Genomic DNA, 19,619 nt, shown 5'->3' with positions numbered 1-19,619 from the left:
ACTATTTTCCTGATTTTACTCACTTTACTATGTATTAACTGATGTAAGTCTTCCCAGGTTTCTTTCACCATTTCTTTCCATACCACTCATAAACCATGATTTGTTCAAGCCATTTCTCAAATCGATCAGCAGCCCCCTCCTTGCCTTGGTTTCCATTTCTTTGCCACTACAAAAAGAAGGCTATACATATTTTTGTACATATGGCTCGTTTTCCTCTTTCTTTGATCTCTTTGGTGTATAGGTCTAGAAGTACTATTGCTGAGTCAGAGGGCATGCACACTTGAGTAACTCTGAGCATGATTCCACAACGCTATCCAGAACAGATGGACCAATTCACGTCTACCAACAGTGCATCAACATTCCTGTTTTCCAGCTGCCCCAACATTATCTGTCGTTTTCCTTTTTTGTCAACTTTGCCCATCTAATGGGTGTGAGGTAGAACATCATAGTTGCTTTAATTTGCATTTATCTAATTATTAATGATTTAGAATTTCTTTTCACATAGCTGTTGACAGCTTTAAGATGATACAAATGAGGTCCAGGCAGGTTCAGTGAGTCACAGGACCCCATATATGGAGCTGGAAGCAATCTCAGAAGCCACCAAATCCAACCCTCTTCTTTTACAGATAAGAAAACTAAGGAGGAGAAGTTCCATGTCCTGCCCAGGGTCTCCCAGGTATTGTCAGAGGTGCTAGCTGAACTCAGGTCTTCTGATCCCAGAGTCAGTGCTCTTTCCATTCAATCTCATTAGCTCCATGATGTCCCTTTCCTTCTCCATTCCAAGCTCCATTCCAGCAGCTAAACTGATATTCTGAAAACCCATGCCTGACCTTGTCACCTCTGCTTTGGGTTCCCTAGAGCCTCAAAGACACAATACACAGTTTTTTCCTTGTCATTTAGAACCCCTCAGAGGTTCCCAAACTTATTTGGCCTACCGCTCCCTTTTCAGAAAAAAAAAAAAAATTTCTTGGCACCCTCCTAGAAATCTACTTTCTTTAACCTTTCAACAGCTTTTTTTCCTTAAAATTTGTGTCATTTCAAAAAATATTTAATTTTCTTTAAAATGACGCATCTTAAATTTAATAATTTATCGTAAACTTGTGGGTTCTTTCCTACACTGAAATTTTGATGATGCAATGCCACATCATGTAATTGTATAGTATCATAATTGTAAACAAGCTGTTATGAATACATACTCCTGCCCATGCATGCTGGACTTCCCGACAAGGAACAACATGCTCACATGCCAACACTTGCTTGTTCAGAACTGTAGGCGGATTTGACCACCCATGGGTTATAACTTTCACTTCGTGTGTTTATTTGGAAAATAATGTAATCACTGCAACTTTAACTCTGTTATACAACAGATGAAACATATACAAATGGTTTTTCAAATTTTTCTTCTCTTCTTTCCTTGTGTTTCCACCAACCCTTTGTTTTTATTGAATGCCCCCGAACTGCACCTGAGGCTACTATTGCCCCCCCCCCCACCATTCCAGCACCCTCTGAGGGCTGGTATCGCCCACTTTGGGAACCTCGGCTAAAAGGTGGCTCTCACCTGTCTTTGCAGACTTTCTACCCCTTACTCCCTCTATTTGTGGCTAAATTGGCCTCCTTACTGCTCTCTGGACATGACACTGTCTCGTTTCTCCCTCTGTATCTTTGAACAGACTGCTCACCTGGACTCCTGCCCCTCCTGTATCCAACCACTTCCCACCCTCCCCACCCCTCTACCCCCAGCCCTTTGGAGAGCTGATTTCAGGAGCCCCTACCTCAGAGAGGCCTTTCCTGGTTCTCCTCATTGCCACAACTCCCCCAGCCTCAAAATTACTCTGTACTTAGTGTGTTCTCTCCTGCTGCTTCTTCCTGGTAAAACAGCAGCTCTTCCACTTCCGGGGGTGGAGCCAAGATGGCGGCTGGAAAGTAGGGACTTGCGTGAGCTCCCTAACACATCCCTCCAAAAACCTATAAAAAATGGCTCTGAACAAATTCTAGAACTGCAGAACCCACAAAATAGCAGAGGGAAGCAGGGATCCAGCCCAGGACAGCCTGGATGGTCACTGGATGAGGTCTGTTGCGCATGGAGTGGAGGGGAGCAGGGCTCAGCATGGGAGGCAGCAGGACCAACCAGACCGGGAGTCGGGCAGAACAGGCCCTAGCATCCTGAATCAGTGAGCTGTGGCAGTTACCAGACTTCTCAACCCACAAACACCAAAGACAACAGAGAAGGTTAGTGGGAAAAGCTTCGGGGGACAGAGTTCCGGGTTCGGCCACCGCCCCAGGTGCAGCTACAGAACTACAGCTGAAGTTACTTCCGGCCCCAGGCCCACGTGGTGGGAGGAATTAAGTGGCGGATCAGAGCAGGAGTGCAGAGCCTGCTGAAGATTTTCGTCAGGTCCAGGTTGTGGTTCTTGAGGAAGGAGGAGTGCTGGTGTGGCAGAGCTGGCTGTATAGAAATAGCTCTGAAATCAACATCGCATCCCCTCAAGCTTGGAACAAAGTACTCTTTACAAGCAGTCATACCCAGATGAAAAACTCAAGAGTCAAGTAAGTTGGCTGGGAACATGGCCAGGCAGCGAAAACACACTCAGATTCAGTCTCAGACTTTGGAATCTTTCTTTGGTGACAAAGAAGACCAAAACATACAGCAAGAAGTCAACAAAGTCAAAGAGCCTACATCAAAAGCCTCCCAAGGAAAACATGAACTGGTCTCAGGCCATGGAAGAGCTCAAAAAGGAGTTGGAAAAGCAAGTTAGAGAAGTAGAGGAAAAATTGGGAAGAGAAATGAGAAGGATGCGAGAAAACCATGAAAAACAAGTCAATGACTTGCTAAAGGAGAACCAAAAAAATACTGAAAAAAATATTGAAGAAAACAACATTTTAAAAAATAGACTAACTCAAATGGCAAAAGAGCTCCAAAAAGCCAATGAGGAGAAGAATGCCTTGAAAGGCAGAATTAGCCAAATGGAAAAGGAGGTCCAAAAGACCACTGAGGAAAATACTACCTTAAAAATGAGACTGGAGCAAGTGGAAGCTAGTGACTTTATGAGAAATCAAGATATTATAAAACACAACCAAAGGAATGAAAAAAATGGAAGACAATGTCAAATATCTCATTGGAAAAACCAGTGACGTGGAGAATATATCTCAGAGATATAATTTTAAAATTATTGGACTACCTGAAAGCCATGATCAAAAAAAGAGCTTAGATATCATCTTTCAAGAAATTATCAAGGAGAATTGCCCTGATATTCTAGAGCCAGAGGGTAAAACAGAAATTGAAAGAATCTACAGATCGCCTCCTCAAATAGATCCCAAAAAGAAAACTCCTAGGAACATTGTCGCCAAATTCCAGAGCTCCCAGGTCAAGGAGAAAATACTGCAAGCAGCCAGAAAGAAACAATTTGAATATTGTGGAAAAACAATCAGGATAACACAGGATCTGGCAGCTTCCACATTAAGGGACCGAAGGGCTTGGAATATGATATTCCAGAGGTCAATGGAGCTAGGATTAAAACCAAGAATCACCTATGCAGCAAAACTGAGTATCATGCTCCAAGGCAAAATATGGACTTTTAATAAAATAGAGGACTTTCAACCTTTCTCAGTGAAAAGACTAGAGCTGAATAGAAAATTTGACTTTCAAACACAAGTATCAAGAGGAGCATGAAAAGGTAAACAAGAAAGAGAAATCATAAGGGACTTACTAAAGTTGAACTGTTTTGTTTACATTCCTACATAGAAAGATGATGTATATGATTCATGAGACCTCAATATCATAGTAGCTGAAAGGAATATGTATATATATACATATATGTGTGTGTCTATGTATGTATATATGTAGGTATATATATATGTATATATGTGTGCGTATGTATACATATGTATGTGTATGTATGTGTGTATATCTATACACACACACACACACACACACACACAGGGCACAGGGTGAGTTGAATATGAAGTGATGATATCTAAAAAAATAAAATCAATTTAAGGGATAAGAGAGGAATATATTGAGAGAGGGAGAAAGGGAGAGACAGAATGGGGTAAATTATCTCACATAAAAGTGGCAAGAAAAAATGGTTCTGTAGGAAGGGAAGAGGGGGCAGGTGAGGAGGAATGAGTAAATCTTGCTCTCATCGGATTTGACCTGAGGAGGGAATACCATACACACTCAATTGGGTATCTTACCCCACAGGAAAGAAGGAGGAAGAAGATAAAAAAGGAGGGATGATAGAAGGGAGGGCAGACGGGGGGAGGAGGTAATCAAAAACAAACATTTTCGAAAAGGGACAGGGTCAAGGGAGAAAATTCAATAAAGGGGGATAGGTTAGGAAGAAGCAAAACATAGCTAATCTTTCACAACATGAGTATTGTGGAAGGGTTTTACATAATGATATGCATGTGGCCTACGTTAAAGTGCTTGCCTTCTTAGGGAGGGTGGGTGGGGAGGGAAGAGGGGAGAGAATTTGGAACTCAAAGTTTTAAAAACAGACGTCCAAAAACAATAACAACAAAAAAAATTTTTTTCATGCAACTACGAAATAAGATACACAGGCAATGGAGCATAGAAATTTATCTTGCCCTTCAAGAGAAGAAGGGAAAGGGGGATGGGATGGGAGTGGGGTGACAGATGGGAGGGCTGACTGGGGAATGGGGCAACCAGAATATATGCCATCTTTGAGTGGGGGAGGGTAGAAACGGGGAAAAAATTTGTAATTCAAACTTTTGTGAAAATCAATGCTGAAAACTAAATATATTAAATAAATAAAAAAAAAACAGCAGCTCTTCCATGGCAGGGGCTGTTTTGTTTCTGAGTGCCTGGCACATAGTAGGCATTTATTAAATACTTGTTGAACTGAATTGCTCTGACTATGCTATGGAGTAAAAGAATAATTCAGGTTCAAGGGGAATGGAGAGTTCAGAAAACTACCCAAAGGACAAATTCAGAGTTACCTTCCAACCATGCTGTATATATTTGTGTATGTAACCAAATTATTTACATTTTGCTTTCTCCATTAGTGTGTACACTCCTGGTGAGGGCAGGGACTTTTTTTTTTTTTTTTTTTTGCCTCTCTGTATCCACAGCACTTAGCACCAGGCTTGGCAGCTAGTAAGCACTGAATAAATGTTTGTAGGTAACTGTGACCTAACTACTCCTGCTTTCTTCAGTGGTCAACCTCAAATGTTTACACCACTTATCCCACAAGGAGAAAACCATTTCTATCTAATGATAACCACATTTAGCATTTATATATGTAATATATGTAAATATATTATGAAATTCTAGATAATCAAATAATGCTATTATTATCTATCCCTAAAATGACGGTAGATTCAGAAGTCTTCATTTCCCCTTGTTGGGAAAGAGTGTATTAGTCCAGATGTCCTTAGAAGCCTTTTCCCCCTACAATCTGCCTGTCCTTTAAAGAAAACTCACAGATTAAGTTTTGTCATCTATTCTAATTCAAAAGAGTAGTGGTGTACCATTCAACCTATGTCTGATTAATATCAAGTAAAATCCATGCCCTTCATCTGTCACCCACATTAAGCAATGGTGACCTACTTTTTATCATTTATAAACCACCTTAAATGTTGAAAGAGTACTTTGCTAGACACTAAAAAAAAAACTATTACACATAACCTCTGGAGTTAGGTAAGATATTATTGATATAATCTCTAAATTTCTCAAGTTTCTAAGGGATAAGATGCAAATAAGTTTTTGCTCTGATTTTTGTTAATAACTTAATTATTAAAACATTGGAACCAAGGGCACAGATACTGTAATATCATAATAAACACCTTTACTACAAAAAACTAACCCATTTCTTGATTGAAAATTAAAAATGGAAAGTGCTTTTCCACAAAAACACTGATATACACGAGTTCTGTGCCTTTTGGTGATACCTCAAGAAAAAACTGCATATGCTAAGGATCATACCATTCAAAGATGTTTTGAGCTGGACTTGGTACAAGTGTTTCATAGCCAAAAGGAAGCAGGATCTACAGGGATAGCAAGCTGGACTCAAGAGCCAAGAAGATCCAGCTTGAAGTACTACTTCAGATGGCTACCAGCTGTATGAATGACCCCAAATAAGTCACTTGACTTCTCAGTGAGCTATTTAATTCTCTAGTTTACAAGGTGCAGATTGAGGGGCTGCCTAGATGTTCCTTCACCTGGAATTCCACTCCCCATATAAATAGAATCAACATTCCCATCCTTATGCCTCTCCCGAGAATCAAAGACTTTTGTAACTAGGGATCTTGGAGACTATCCAATCAGTCCTACATGCTAATTTTAGAAAGGCATTCTTTTGGAGCAAAACTAAGACCAAAACTCAAGCCTCCTGACTCTTGGTTCATCGCTCTTTTCCTCTACACATACTGGATACTGCTTCCATATTATTTTAAAATAAAATAGTATGAAAGAATACTATCACAAGGGAAAGACCTGAGAACAGTAGAGACTTGTTCTGGGTCCCCCTTTTCATATAGTCTTCCAAGTTTTCTGCTGCCACCACTGAACGATATAAAGAGATCCACAGCTTAGGGAGTGAGAGGTGGTTTATAGCCCACTGAGAACTCCACTACACCTCCAGGGGAACCAAAAGATTGCCATCAAACAGAGAAGCAAATCTTGTGCCAATGAGTTATAAGCTCCTAACAGCATTTCTAAGGTACTTTAAGGCTCCCAAACCTACCACACATTGCCATAAATAATTTCTTCACCACCTATGATAAATTCAAGAGTACATAGTCATGCATACTAATGATCGCAAAATTAAAATATGTTTTAAGTTGGATTTTAGGCAGACATTTCATAGCTTAGGGTGGCATCATAATGAAACATTTTATAAACTGCAGTGCAGCACATAAAAATTTTAGCATACCTCTTCACAGAAAGAGTTACATGGAAATATAATCATGTCTCATCTGAACAAATAAGTTCTGTAATTTTACTAGTGGAAACTCTTTCACTAGCCTTTAGTATACCTTAGAACATATACTTTTATTTACTATAGTTAAAACTGTGTAAAACCATGGAAAACTGATTATGGTTAGCTGTCCTTCATTCTCTAAAAGGATCAATGAATCACTATGTGGGGGTGAAGGTACAATATGTCCAACTGTGGCTGATCAGACCAATATGAGCTCAGAGGCTCTACCACAGGTTGGGCACAAACAGTTCATATGAACATCTGGAGTGTAGATGTCTCTAAATTTGCCCATCTCATATTTCTCAAATACTAGGATACCTGGTGGTTAAAGCTGAGCAATTTAGAACTGTCCTCTGTTAAAATGAAGTAGCTTAGCGAGTTCCGAGCTTTAGACAAACCTACTCACATCCTCACACTGAAATGTTGTAGTCCCAAATAGTGTAATTCATTGCACACTTATACGTTTAAATAAGGTAATAATACAAAAGAAGTACCAATTAGAGAAATGATCTTCAACTAAACCTCTTCTTTGCCTTTAAATACAAAAAAAACAATCAAATAGATTGTAAGTATAAATGAAGTGTAAATATAAATGAAGGACCATGAAAAAAATTATTCCATTTAAAAAAACTTGTCAAATCATTTTTTCCATTACTAAGTAACTACCTGGAAAAACCTCCTTCTCACTAAAATTCCAGAGCACAGGTCATCCATCAAAATATTAAAGATTTTATGAGTACTTAATGCAAAATTTAAGGTCCCTAAAAATTAATAGGTGGTCTTCTGGCTGAAAACTGATCATCTTGCTACCAATCTGGAAATAATCCTCTGCAAAACTGGCCAGGCTAAGTCCTTGGAAGACAAAAACAGAGTCAAAGGCTGGGCCTTCAAGAACCCCCACACTACAAGGAGGTAGGCATGAGGCAAGATTCTGGTGGACAGTATCAATGAATGACACCATATACAAATTTGAAAACCTAAAAGCAGTAATTCTCCAAACACACATGGCTTTCAAGTAGCACATAACTGCCAAACTACCTGCAAGCTCTTCTAGACCACTAATTTCTATATAGGCACACTACTTGTGGCACCAGGTTCTTCAGAGCATACTGAAGATGTGGCATTTTTGGTTAATGGCATCTATAAATGTAGCTTCAGGGCCAAATAACTGAGCACTAGAACCCAGAAGCTATACAAAACAGAAAACAAAATTCAAAAAGACAACAACACCTAGAAATTATGGAATATAGGCATAGGCCAAAATCAGAAACACAATTTAATAGAATACCTTGAATTGCTGGTGGGCAGATAATCAATGTCTGCTGGGCAGTCCCAGTCTGCACAGGCACTCCATGGTGCATAACTGAATGGGCAGATGTGGTTAATGCCTGAAATATTCAGAGTGAAATGGCTTTGTTCAGATCAATGTTTCCATAGCTATATGCATACAATTTTTCTAAAAATCATACTATTTCCCAAGATTGCAATTCCTATGGAGTGATAAAATGGACCCAGTAGTGAGCACAATAGAGGCTGATAAAACCCAAAGGCAGAAGGTTAGATTCTAAATGAACTAGAAAAAAAATTGGGAGAAGCAGAGGGAACTGCTTTAAGAGAATAAAGGCATGAAATTTCTATATATTCCTAAATCTAAATTTGAATAATTTAAAAAGGATACATAGATACAAATTCTTAAATATTTACTCTTACCTGGCTTCTTAATGTGCCTATTTTGGTGAAATTTGCAGTCAGATTAGCAGCACTGCCTGAGGCAACTGGTCTCATAAGTGAAGTTTTATTGCGATTATTTGTGTCGTATGAATTTGAGTGAAATTTGCAAACATCCATAATATGAAAACAAGATTTTACACTGCAAAATAGAAAAGTAACTATAAGTACAACTGAGTGCACAGTATTTAAAAATAAACATACAATACATAAGAAGCTCTCAAAAGAATAAGAAAAAAAAGTAGAAAGCTCACATGCAAAGAGGCCCAGTAAGAATGTACAAGGGATATTGTTAATTTCCAAAATAAAAACAAAAAACATTCATTAGAAAATACGATAGAAAATTTTAAAAGTCAATCAAAGCAATTTTATTGCTGTAATCTTTTTGAAGATAGTAAAATAGTAGTAATAACTATTTTGTATCCGATATTCAGTTTCCCCAGAAAAAGAATTGTTCCTGAATTTCTAGACATCTGTCTGAGACAATCGTCTGATGTATGTGGGTATCTTACTATTTTTAAAGTTTTTCAATAAAGAAAGGCAGTATCTGGTAGTGGATAGAGCCAGGCCTTAGACTCAGGAAAACCTGGCTTCCAGTCCCATTTCTAAAACATAGATATGTACAATCCTGGGTAAGTCACTTAATCTCTCAGTGCCTCAAGCAAAAGTTGAAGATGTCCATTTGTAGAGGAGGATTTCCTCATAAGGAGATACCTGCAACAATAAAATCACTAGCCTCAAATGAACCTTCCCGTTCCCCCCCATTTCCCACCCCTCTCAAAGTGCTAAAATGCAAAAGACGTGAACATTTTATGGAGTTTTTCATCTAGGCTGCCTGTCTTCGGTCCATTCCCCACTTTTTTTTTTTTCCAAACATAGCAGATGAGTGTTACAGTCACACCATTTTAAAGGCACAGTTATTCCCACAGGGTCCCATTCTGTGTATCTTCATACGTTCCCATACTTCCAGCTCCCTCATTAGGGAGGGCCAAGGTTGGGGAAAAGGAAAGAGATCAGGAGAACTTGACACTAACTGGTGTTACTGGCACCCAGCAAAGTCCATAGTTAAAATCATCAACCAGCATCTTTTATCACATGACTGTCATTCTTCCCTTCTTGTTATGTAACAAAAATGAAAACACACACACATATATATGAAAACAGGCGTATATATGTGTGTGTATATACATAAGTATATAATTTTGGCTCTAATTACACGTATGATCTTAGGCAAACGACAGATGATAGAACTAGAAGGATCCTTGGACATCATCTAATCCTAAGGTTGGCAAATGATGGCATGAAGACCAAGTCTAGCCCACCATATGTTTTGTATGGCCTGAGAACAAAGAATGGTTGCTACATTTTTAAATACAAAATTGCTGACTCCTAACCTAGTCCTAAACCTTCAATTCACCAATGAGGAACATGAAATAAGTGATACACCAAATATCACACAACTAAATTAGTAGCAAGAGCCAAAATCAGACACCACAGTTTTTTTAAATCACAAAACTCAGAGCTCTATCCACTACACTTACATAAGTACTTAAAGAAATTAAAGCTCACACCAAGCACCAAGTGTGGAGTTTAGAAGAGATGACTACTATCATTTTCTAGGAAAATATCACACTTTTCCCAGAAATATATCAAAAATATATTTGCCCAGAACATACTGGTTGCTATGAGGGAAATCCAGAAGATGTTTCATGTTAACAAAAGGATGGTTCAATGTTTCAACTGGAGTGATTCTCAAATCAGCATCAATCAGCAACATTTTCTTCAACAGACTAACAAATTCTCTTCTATCAGCTTTCTCTGCCAAAAGATCAATTCCTTCTAAATCCATCACTGTGTTCACCTGAAAAACCAGAATTTCAAATGAGAAAACAGAGAAGAAAAAATACATTTACACTAGAATAAGAAACTGAAGAAAGCCATATGTTGAAAATTTTTATAATCAAAATTCTCTGACCCACAGAGGAAAAAAGGACCCACAAATATTGTGAAGGTTTAAAAAATGGCACAGAACACAAGGGATAACGACACCTTGAGATTAAATGGCATAAAGTCTATTCCAGCGCCACAAAGGATTCATGACAAGTGCTTCAGAGCAATATCCTACTCTCCACATCCCCCACATCCCTGATCCTCACCCCACCCACCCCCAGGCAGCTCAGGCTAGTTTTTCCTTAAAAGGTATCGAGACCTTTCTCAAGAATTGGTTGGTTCCAGGGACTAAAGGCTCAAGTGGTTCCTTTCTGCTCATGTTCTCACTTCCTGAATACAAAGAAGCCTGAAGGAACTGGAGGGTTCTCTGATACTTGGCTGGTGGATTGTGACAGGAACTTTGTTCAGCTGAATCAACTCAAGGAGTTCTCAATACTTCTCCTTGTTGAACATCCTTTTCCTGCCATGACTAAGTAAATCTCACTTTGTCAATTCTTGAATGTACTATGAACGTCTCATTTTGTTTCAATGTGGAGCCTAAACTACCAAAGGACTGGCCTGAGTCAGACCCAGAAGAACAAGTAACAAAATTAACTATTAAATAAATTAATATTTTTTCATACAGCAATGTAAGAAAGAATGACAGAAAGTAACTTCAACTGAAAAAGTGAGTATCTAATTTTTAAGTTTGACAAGCAAAGTCGCAACTTAATTTTTTAAGGTGATCAAAACCAATTAGATTTTGATCAATTAGGGTGGACAAATTTATTCAAAGCTACCACCAAAGCTATCAAATTCAAACTAAAAGAATGATTAATGTATTTTACCACACCAGGCATTTCAAGACCATCATTTTAAATACATAAGGCTGGCAGAGATTATGGTACTCACATGCACTATGTCATCCAAACTGTTGAAAATATACTTTCTGGCTTCTTTAGACTTCATTCCTGTCTCTGTCTCATGCTCTTCAAGAGTCTTATCCAATAAATAAAAATAACAGTTTTATTTCTTTTTCTTAAAGCATAAACATTAAAATATTTTAAGTATTCTAAGGCAGTAGAAATTTAAAATAGCATATAGTAATTAGCAATAATGTATAATATGAAGATTAAAGGTAGAATGAATAGGGAGAAAACTTTCAAATGCTACAGAATTATATAAACACAATGACTAAGAATGAGCAATTCTCAAGTCAGTGATTCTTACAAAACACCAACCGACTTCACAAGAACAAGGTAAGTTACATGAGTTATATATAAATATACATATATGTGTATATACGCATACACACACACACACACACACACACACAGAGTAGATCCAATCTTTGTTCCCCACTCTCGAACATTAATTTTTTTGTGAGAAAAGCATATAATCAAAAGAAATTACAAATACAAAATACAAAAGTGTACCAAGGGGGAAAAGATCAGTGACTCTGTTATCAGCTTAGAGAATGGGCTGATTCTTAGTGGAGGAAGAAAGGGGAGAGGGGAGGGAATAATTCAGAACTGAAAAGGAAAATAAAATTTTAAAAAACCAGCAGGAAAGCAAAAAAAATTCCATTTAAATTAACTACAAAATGGTACAAAATACTTGAGAGTCACTTTACCAAGGCACAGTTTGGACAAATATGACAACTATAAAACATCTTTTACAGAAATAAAGGAAGACTTAAATTAGAAAAAGAGAAACGGAGTAAGGAGAACGAGAAGGAAAGGAAGAGGGAGAGAAAATAGGCTGAGTTAAACTGGGAAGGCTTCTTAAATTGCAACAGATGGAGTAGGGGGAAAAAAGTACAAGAGGAGCAAAGGGTAGTTTAAGCAAAGAAGTTTCTTAAGATTTTTATTCATTACCTTTAATCTCCAACCTGAATGTGAAATATCTGTTTCCCTACAAAAGAATCTTGTAGATTTTGTCCCCACATTTAACAATTGTTCTCCTGGTAAACCTTGAGTCTGTGAAATGTAACGAATCTGAAAAACAAACAAAAATTACTTAATTAAGGTTCAATTTTGAATCTTGCAAAAAAATTTAAAAAATTAAAAATCAATTTTGAATCTTGCTTCATCATGGCTTGTGATCTCATCAGTGTGGGTATTCCCTTTTACCAACAAATCATGATCCCTGTACAACTTAGCAAATGTTCAAGAGCTTCTGTGGCCAAATAATTCATCACTCTCCGCCAACTTGGCAGAGAGCCTCTTTGAACTTACCCAAGGATAATGCTCAAACAACAAAACTAGGGAAAGTTACTGGGCTTATATCTGAAGCCTTTCCAGCTTGGTAGGACCTTTCAGAGCTAACGTTCCACTAGCATAGCCTTCGAGAACACCGGATATACTCTGTAGTATATAAAAATACCTATTTAAAACTGATCTATTAAGAAACTACTATAGAAGAAATTAATACAAAGACAACTGGAAGTAAAAATTTGTGGAAATAGACTGGGTAAGACTTGGCAAGTGATTGGACTAAGATTGGAGGGAGAATGATTAGAGAAGAAAAGTTAAAGATGACCTCCAAGACTGCAAACCTTGGTGACTACAAAGATGGCATACTCAGCAGAAAGAGGAAAATGTAGAGGTTAAATGTTACTCAGACTCGAAGGATGATTACTATTTAAAGGCAGAAAAAACAAACATGAAATTCAGTTTAGCTGTAGCTTTTCTCTTTAATGAAATATCAGGCAAGCTGAGGGTACTATGTATCATCCCCCGACTGCATTCAATGGAGGAGGTGTTGAATAAATACTGGTAAAGAGAAAAGCAAAAGATTAGATATCATGAGAACTAGATGAGACGCTAGTCTTCACTGTGCCATTAACCTGCTGTGGTACTATGGAACAAGCCTACTTGTCTAATCGGCTCCAGTTTCTTCATCTATAAAATGAGAGAACTGAGCTAAACAATTTGTAAGAGCCCTCTTAGGTCTCATCCTCTAGACAGTCACTACCAGAAGAATAGAAAACAAATAACATCTATTGTACACACAACTCTGTTGAAGAGAATTCATTGGGGTGGACTGACTTAACACTGATAGACTGGCTAAGACATCACAGCTTTTTTGTCTTATTTCTTTTTGTACCATGCAAATTCTTTGAAATGACCTTTACCACAATTATATCTACCTTCTGAATAATGACTAAAAACGCAATTAAAAAACTAATAAATTTAGACTAGATGCTAAATTATTTCCTGTCACTGGAGTTGCTTTTATCAATAACTCCTTTATAACAAAACAGAAAGTTTTTCCTAAACCCCTGAGTTATTCTCTCTCCTCCTTCTCTCATCTATTTATATGATTTGTGTTCACCTAGTGAAAAATAAGTACCTTGGGCACAAAGACTGTTTTCTTATGTGCCTTTGTACATTTGGGCCTAGACAGAAAGTAGCACACACTTAATAAATGTTTACTACCAGGAAATAATATAAATTATCTTCAACATTATTATCTAGTACTAAAAAAAAATGAGCTTTTTTTCTTTAAAAAGATTAAAAACAGGCCAAAAAGTATTGGAAAGTATATGACTTTTTCTTCAATTTAAGTTTAGACCAATCTAGACAACATTTTAAACTCCATCAGAAATTTCATGGGTCAAAATACCAATATTTACTGAGTGTATGCATCTAATGAAAGGTACTACTTGTTTTTATTGTCTAAATTTTTTAAAATTCTGAACTTAAAGCCAAATAAAATAAGCATTTCCACATACAAAAAGAAAAAGAGAACTGTTCATTAAAGTGTAATGGCTACTACATATAGCTTATTTTTATTTTTAAATAAATAACAAATTTCACAAGTAACTTTCAAAGACATTCATATTACCTATGATTCTTTCTAACCTTCCAACAATTCATCTGTTATTTTTTTAAAGTTTTTAATGAGCCTCTTTCCTTGCTTTTTAGCTACTCTGTCGCTAGCCCCAGTCTGACACCCAGCCACCCCAGATTAAAAAAGAAAAAGAAAGCTGTTGTAACAAATATACACAATTAAGCAATCCACAATGGAAATGCCTGAAAATGTGTCTCATCAAGCATCCTGAGCCCATCACTTGTCCAGAGGTAGGCAGCACACTGCTTCATCATCAGTCCTCTGGAACAGCAGTTGGTCAATGCACTGATCAGAGTTCTTAGGTCTTTCAAATTATTTGTTTTTAAATAATGTTGCTGCTATACCAATTGTTCTCTTGGTTTTGTTCATTTCATTCTGAATCAGTTCATCATCAGTTACTTTTAAATTATATGAAGGTTTTTCTTATGTTATTTATAATCTTGGAACCAAGTACTATAAATAGAAGCATAAAGTTTGTACAACACCATTGAAATAGTGTGATTGTCTGTCCAGACCAATCAAACGTTGAAAAGAATTTCATTAGTGACACTCTGTGAAACAAATCTTACTACACTATTATTTAAACTGTTTTTATTATCTTCAAGAATCTGTGCAATACTTTTTTTGGATTATATTTTGTTATAAAGCCATAACTAAAACTGGTTGCATAAATCTAGTGAAAAATATTCAAGAGTTAAGAGGAATTAATCAGACAGAAATTCTACTTGAGTAAAAGCAAAGATGGCAAGCTCATGATTATCCAATTTGCATAAGACACAAAGCTAGTTCAAGTGGTCTTAACGAAGATGGTGGATGAGAGAATAAGGATCAAAAAATATCTTAACAGGTTGGAATGATAGACTATTATTTAATAAAGTGATATTTAGTAGGACAAATGTAAAGTCTTACACTTCAAAGTTTAAAAAATAAGCTTTAAAAGTAAAAGATGGGGCAGATATGACCAGAGTAATAAGTCTTCAGAAAAAAATCTGGAAAGAGATGAGTTAGTGAAAAACAAACTTAATGAGTCAACGGTATGACATGGCAGCCAAAAAAAAAAAACCCAGCAAATTCAATTTTAAAACTGCATTAAGAGAAACTTAGCATACAAGGCAAAGGATGTCATAGTCCTGCCTCACTCTGCCCTTGTCAGACCACATCAGGAAGTAGGAGTGGGCCTTGGGGAGGAGTATGACATTTTAAAAAGGAGGTTGATAAAACAGAAAGATGGCTAAGATGGCAGTGGGCTTCAATATCATACGATATGTACATCACTTGAAGGAACTTGAGTTGTTTAGCCTGGAAATGAAAGGACTTAGGTAAGACACATGACAGTTGTAGCTTCAAGTGTTTGAAAGGCTATCACAAAAAAAAGGATTAGACTTGTTTTGCTTGTACCTAGGCAACAGAAATAGAAGAATCAGTTGTTTGTTACAAAGAGCATGTGGAATAGTCAATGCAAAGGCATGGAAAAAGTGAGGAACAAAGAGAAAGCCAGTATGTTTGGATCAGAGACTGTAGAAGAAGGAGTAATATCAAATGCAACTGGAAAGATAAATTTGAGCCAGGCTGCACAGGAATTTAAAAGATAAAAAGAACAGTTTGTAGTTTATCCTAGAGACAACAGGAAGCTACTAGAGTAGACCGAGTAGGCAAGTCACATGGTCAGAGATGCATTTGGGAAAAATCATCGTGAAATTGTATATAGATTGGACTGGAGTGGTGAGAGACTTGAGGAAGGGAGACCAGTTAGGAGGCCACTGCAATAGTAAAGGCAAGAAGTGAGGAAGGTCTTAGCTAAGGTGGTAGCTCTGTGAATGGAGAGAAAATGTCAGATACAAGAGATGTTTTGGGGTAAAATTGTCCAGATTTGGCAAATGACTGGCTATGAAATGTAAGGGAGAATGAGGAGTCAAAGATAATGCAGAAGCTCCATCCTCAAGGGATGGGAGGATGGTGATCCCTTTGACAGAAATAGAAAAGTCAGGAAGGGGGAGAGAATGGATGTATGATTCTATCATTCCCACAAGTAAAAAACAGAATAAAGTAAGAAAAAAAAAGCCATATTTCATACACTAAATATAGCTAACTCTGACTGGACCCCAAAAATCTTGTTTTACTGATATCTTGTTTTTACATCACCTTCATATGGAAGAAATATATTCACATGGGAAAGATGTTTTTTCCCTTATTCTGCAAACTATGGCTTGATAACAGGTATTTTAAAAAGGGAAAAAAAATTGTTCAGCAAAACCAACACATCAACCAGGTCTGACAGTAAGAAGTAGGTGTTTGTGTATTATTTTAAATTTTATATTTAACTTTACTGGTAAATATCGTAACAGTTCTACTACCTGGTCATACTCCAGTGCTCCTGGGTATAGTGGCCATCCAAGGAACAGCTCAGCAATCACACAACCCAGTGACCACATGTCTATGGCTTCACAAAATGGTAACCCCAATATGATCTCTGGAGCTCTGAAAGTCAAACAAAGTACATTTGTAAACTTACTAAATTAAAACCAAAATCGAAAAAAAATTATTTCTACAGTTTTATTACTTTAAAATGGCTTTAAGTAAAATATCCACTGATATGAGAGAATGCCGTGCCTCTTTCTATTTAAAAAATGATAAATATGGTCTTTCTCCATTGTAGTTTCTTGAGATTCTCTTACTCTCTAAGAGCCTTTGCAAACCTAAATGTCAAATCATAGACACTCTTTCCATTAATACCCTCTTTGTGCCAGAATTCCCTAGAACACATACCTAAAACCAAATAAAAGGTATCTGATAGTCCAAAGTATCTGTCAAAGACCCTGCAGTTCAAATCTTCATATTTAATTTTAATAAATTTACCTAGCTTCCTAAGTCACAGCAGATTATAAGCAGAAAATTGAAGGAGAGGGAAATGAAACCTTTAGAACCAGTCACTAGAAAGTAAGAAAAATAATAGTTTAAAGTTGACAAAAAGAAAAGGCAAAAAAATCTCTCTCAGAACACAGTAAAATAATGGATAGTCATGATCATAATTGTGAATGATCATTAATTTAAAAATAATTAAATTTTAAAAGGCTAGAAAGTACATAGTTTAGAAAACCTATCAGAATGGTTAAAATAAAAAGCCTTTTGGCCTTTGAAAGAGCACTTTTATTATCTGTAATTATATCCACAGCCAACTACTCCTGCATTTCCCAAGAACACCCAACGATACCTCAAGTTAAATCTTGATCTGGTCTTTACCAGAATGCTAGACACAGAATCATAACCACCTTCATAATCCAAAGTGACTCGAAAAGATCTATTAGCGCTCTCCTTTTAGAATCTCGGTCACCAGGGAATTTCAGACTAAAGCACTCTTTCACCCCCAACTAAAAAGTCAATCTTTTTTGCCAAAAACATATTACAACATCCCCCAAAGGTGAATTTTTTTCAGAATAAATATTGTAAATCCTCTATTTTCCCATGTTCTACAAAAATGAATGCTGTTTTAAGTACTTTTGTATATGCACAATATGATGATAATGGATATTCATTATTTAACTTAAGATACCATAAGGGCCAGAAGTAACTTCAGAATCATGAAGAAATGTTAAATTATTTTTCTAAGACTCTTAATGCAGGAGGTCTTGACCTTCTTTGTTTCATGGACCCCTTTGACAGTATGGAAAAGCTTATGTAGCTCAGAATCACGTTTTTTTTTAATCATGCAAAATATATTTCCATATTAGCCATGTGGCAAAAAAGGCAAGAAAAATAAAGAAATTGGAAAAATTATGTTTCAATCTGTATTCAGACTCCATCAATTCTTTCTCTGGAGACAGATACCATTTTTTATCATAAGACCTTCAGAACTGTCTTGGATCACTGTATTGCTGAGAACAGCTAAGTCATTCACAGCTGATTTTCATACAATATTGCTGTTATCCTGTACAAAGGTCTCCTGGTTCTGCTCACTTCATTCTGCAGTTCATGAAAGTCTTTCCAGGTTTTTCTGAAATCGGTCTCCTCATCGTTTCTTATAGCTCCACCATATTCCATCACAATCATATACTACAACTTGTCCAAACATTCCCCAATTGATAGGCATGTCTTCAATTTCCAATTCTGTGCCACCATAAAAAAGCTACTATAAATATTTTTATACATATAGTTCCTTTTCCTTTGACCTTTTTGGAATATAGATCTAGTAGTGGTATTGCTAGGTCAAAGGGTGAAGCACTGACTCTAGGCCTAGTGCTCTATCCACTGTACCACCCAGCTAACTGCCTTTCTGAAAAACAATTTGTTAAGTCTGTGTACTTAGTAGTTGCCTCCACTTTAGACTTCCTCTGGATCATTAACCTTAAAGCTCACAGATACCCCCTGAAGGCAAGAGGGTTGACTGGAATCCTTTCTGAACTGGACAGGCAGAACAAGGTTTCTACCATTCTCCTGGCTTATCATCAGAGCTCCAGACCACAGTCTCTTGACCCTTCTCAATAGCAGTGTTCTTAAAAAAAAAAGTCTTAAAGTACAAAAAAGGAGACCTTTCTTCCTGAGCATCCTCTGCAACTGAAACTAACAATGTCTTACCTGTGCTTCATTTCTTAAAAGATCTATGATTTAGTTATTCGTATTGCCTGCATTAAAACAAATAGTAACCCCTTCTATGCTCACAGTAGATGGTCTTAGTGAGTTGCAAGAAAAAATATATATCATCCTGTTACCAATACGGTGATGAGTCTCTCCTAAGTCCTCAGATGACAAGCATTACAGAAGTCTTCTATCTTGGTAGGACCTACCAGAATTTTAGCTTCAATATATCATTTTGAAAACCCAGGTTATCCCTGTACTTTAATGATCCGTAGGAGGTCTCAGGTGAAGGCAACGAGTACACAGACTTACTGAACTGGCTTTCAGAAAAGCAGTTAGCTGAGTGGTACAGTAGGTAGAGCACTAGGCCTAGAGTCAGGAAGAGTGGAGTTCAAGTTCTACTTCAGACAAAATAGCCGTATGATGAGGTTAAGTCACAACCTCAGGCTCAGTTTCTTCATCTGTAAAATGGGAATAATAACAGACCCTACCTCACAGGGTTATTGTAAGGATCAAATGATACACTTTGCAAACTTTAAAAGTTCTACCTAAATGTTAGCTATCATCATCATCATCATCATCATTTATTTTATT

General features: G+C 37.0%; 1 protein-coding gene across 7 annotated transcripts in view; it reads right to left on the bottom strand.

Moving 5' to 3' along the window:
• HIPK3 (homeodomain interacting protein kinase 3) overlaps positions 1-19,619 on the bottom strand; it is a 102,591-nt gene that overhangs the window by 19,993 nt on the left and 62,979 nt on the right. For all 7 annotated transcript variants that reach the window (XM_036765581.1, XM_036765580.1, XM_036765582.1 and 4 more), the window contains exons 3-8: positions 16,808-16,931; positions 12,476-12,595; positions 11,511-11,597; positions 10,346-10,530; positions 8,652-8,811; positions 8,230-8,329 (exon numbers count right to left, since the gene is read on the bottom strand). In XM_036765581.1, the coding sequence (XP_036621476.1) occupies positions 8,230-8,329; positions 8,652-8,811; positions 10,346-10,530; positions 11,511-11,597; positions 12,476-12,595; positions 16,808-16,931 (776 nt within the window). The remainder of the gene's footprint in view (positions 1-8,229; positions 8,330-8,651; positions 8,812-10,345; positions 10,531-11,510; positions 11,598-12,475; positions 12,596-16,807; positions 16,932-19,619) is intronic.

This window comes from Trichosurus vulpecula, chromosome 6 (assembly GCF_011100635.1).
Source record: "Trichosurus vulpecula isolate mTriVul1 chromosome 6, mTriVul1.pri, whole genome shotgun sequence".
Taxonomy (NCBI): domain Eukaryota; kingdom Metazoa; phylum Chordata; class Mammalia; order Diprotodontia; family Phalangeridae; genus Trichosurus; species Trichosurus vulpecula.
This window is presented reverse-complemented; position numbering and strand designations above follow the sequence as displayed.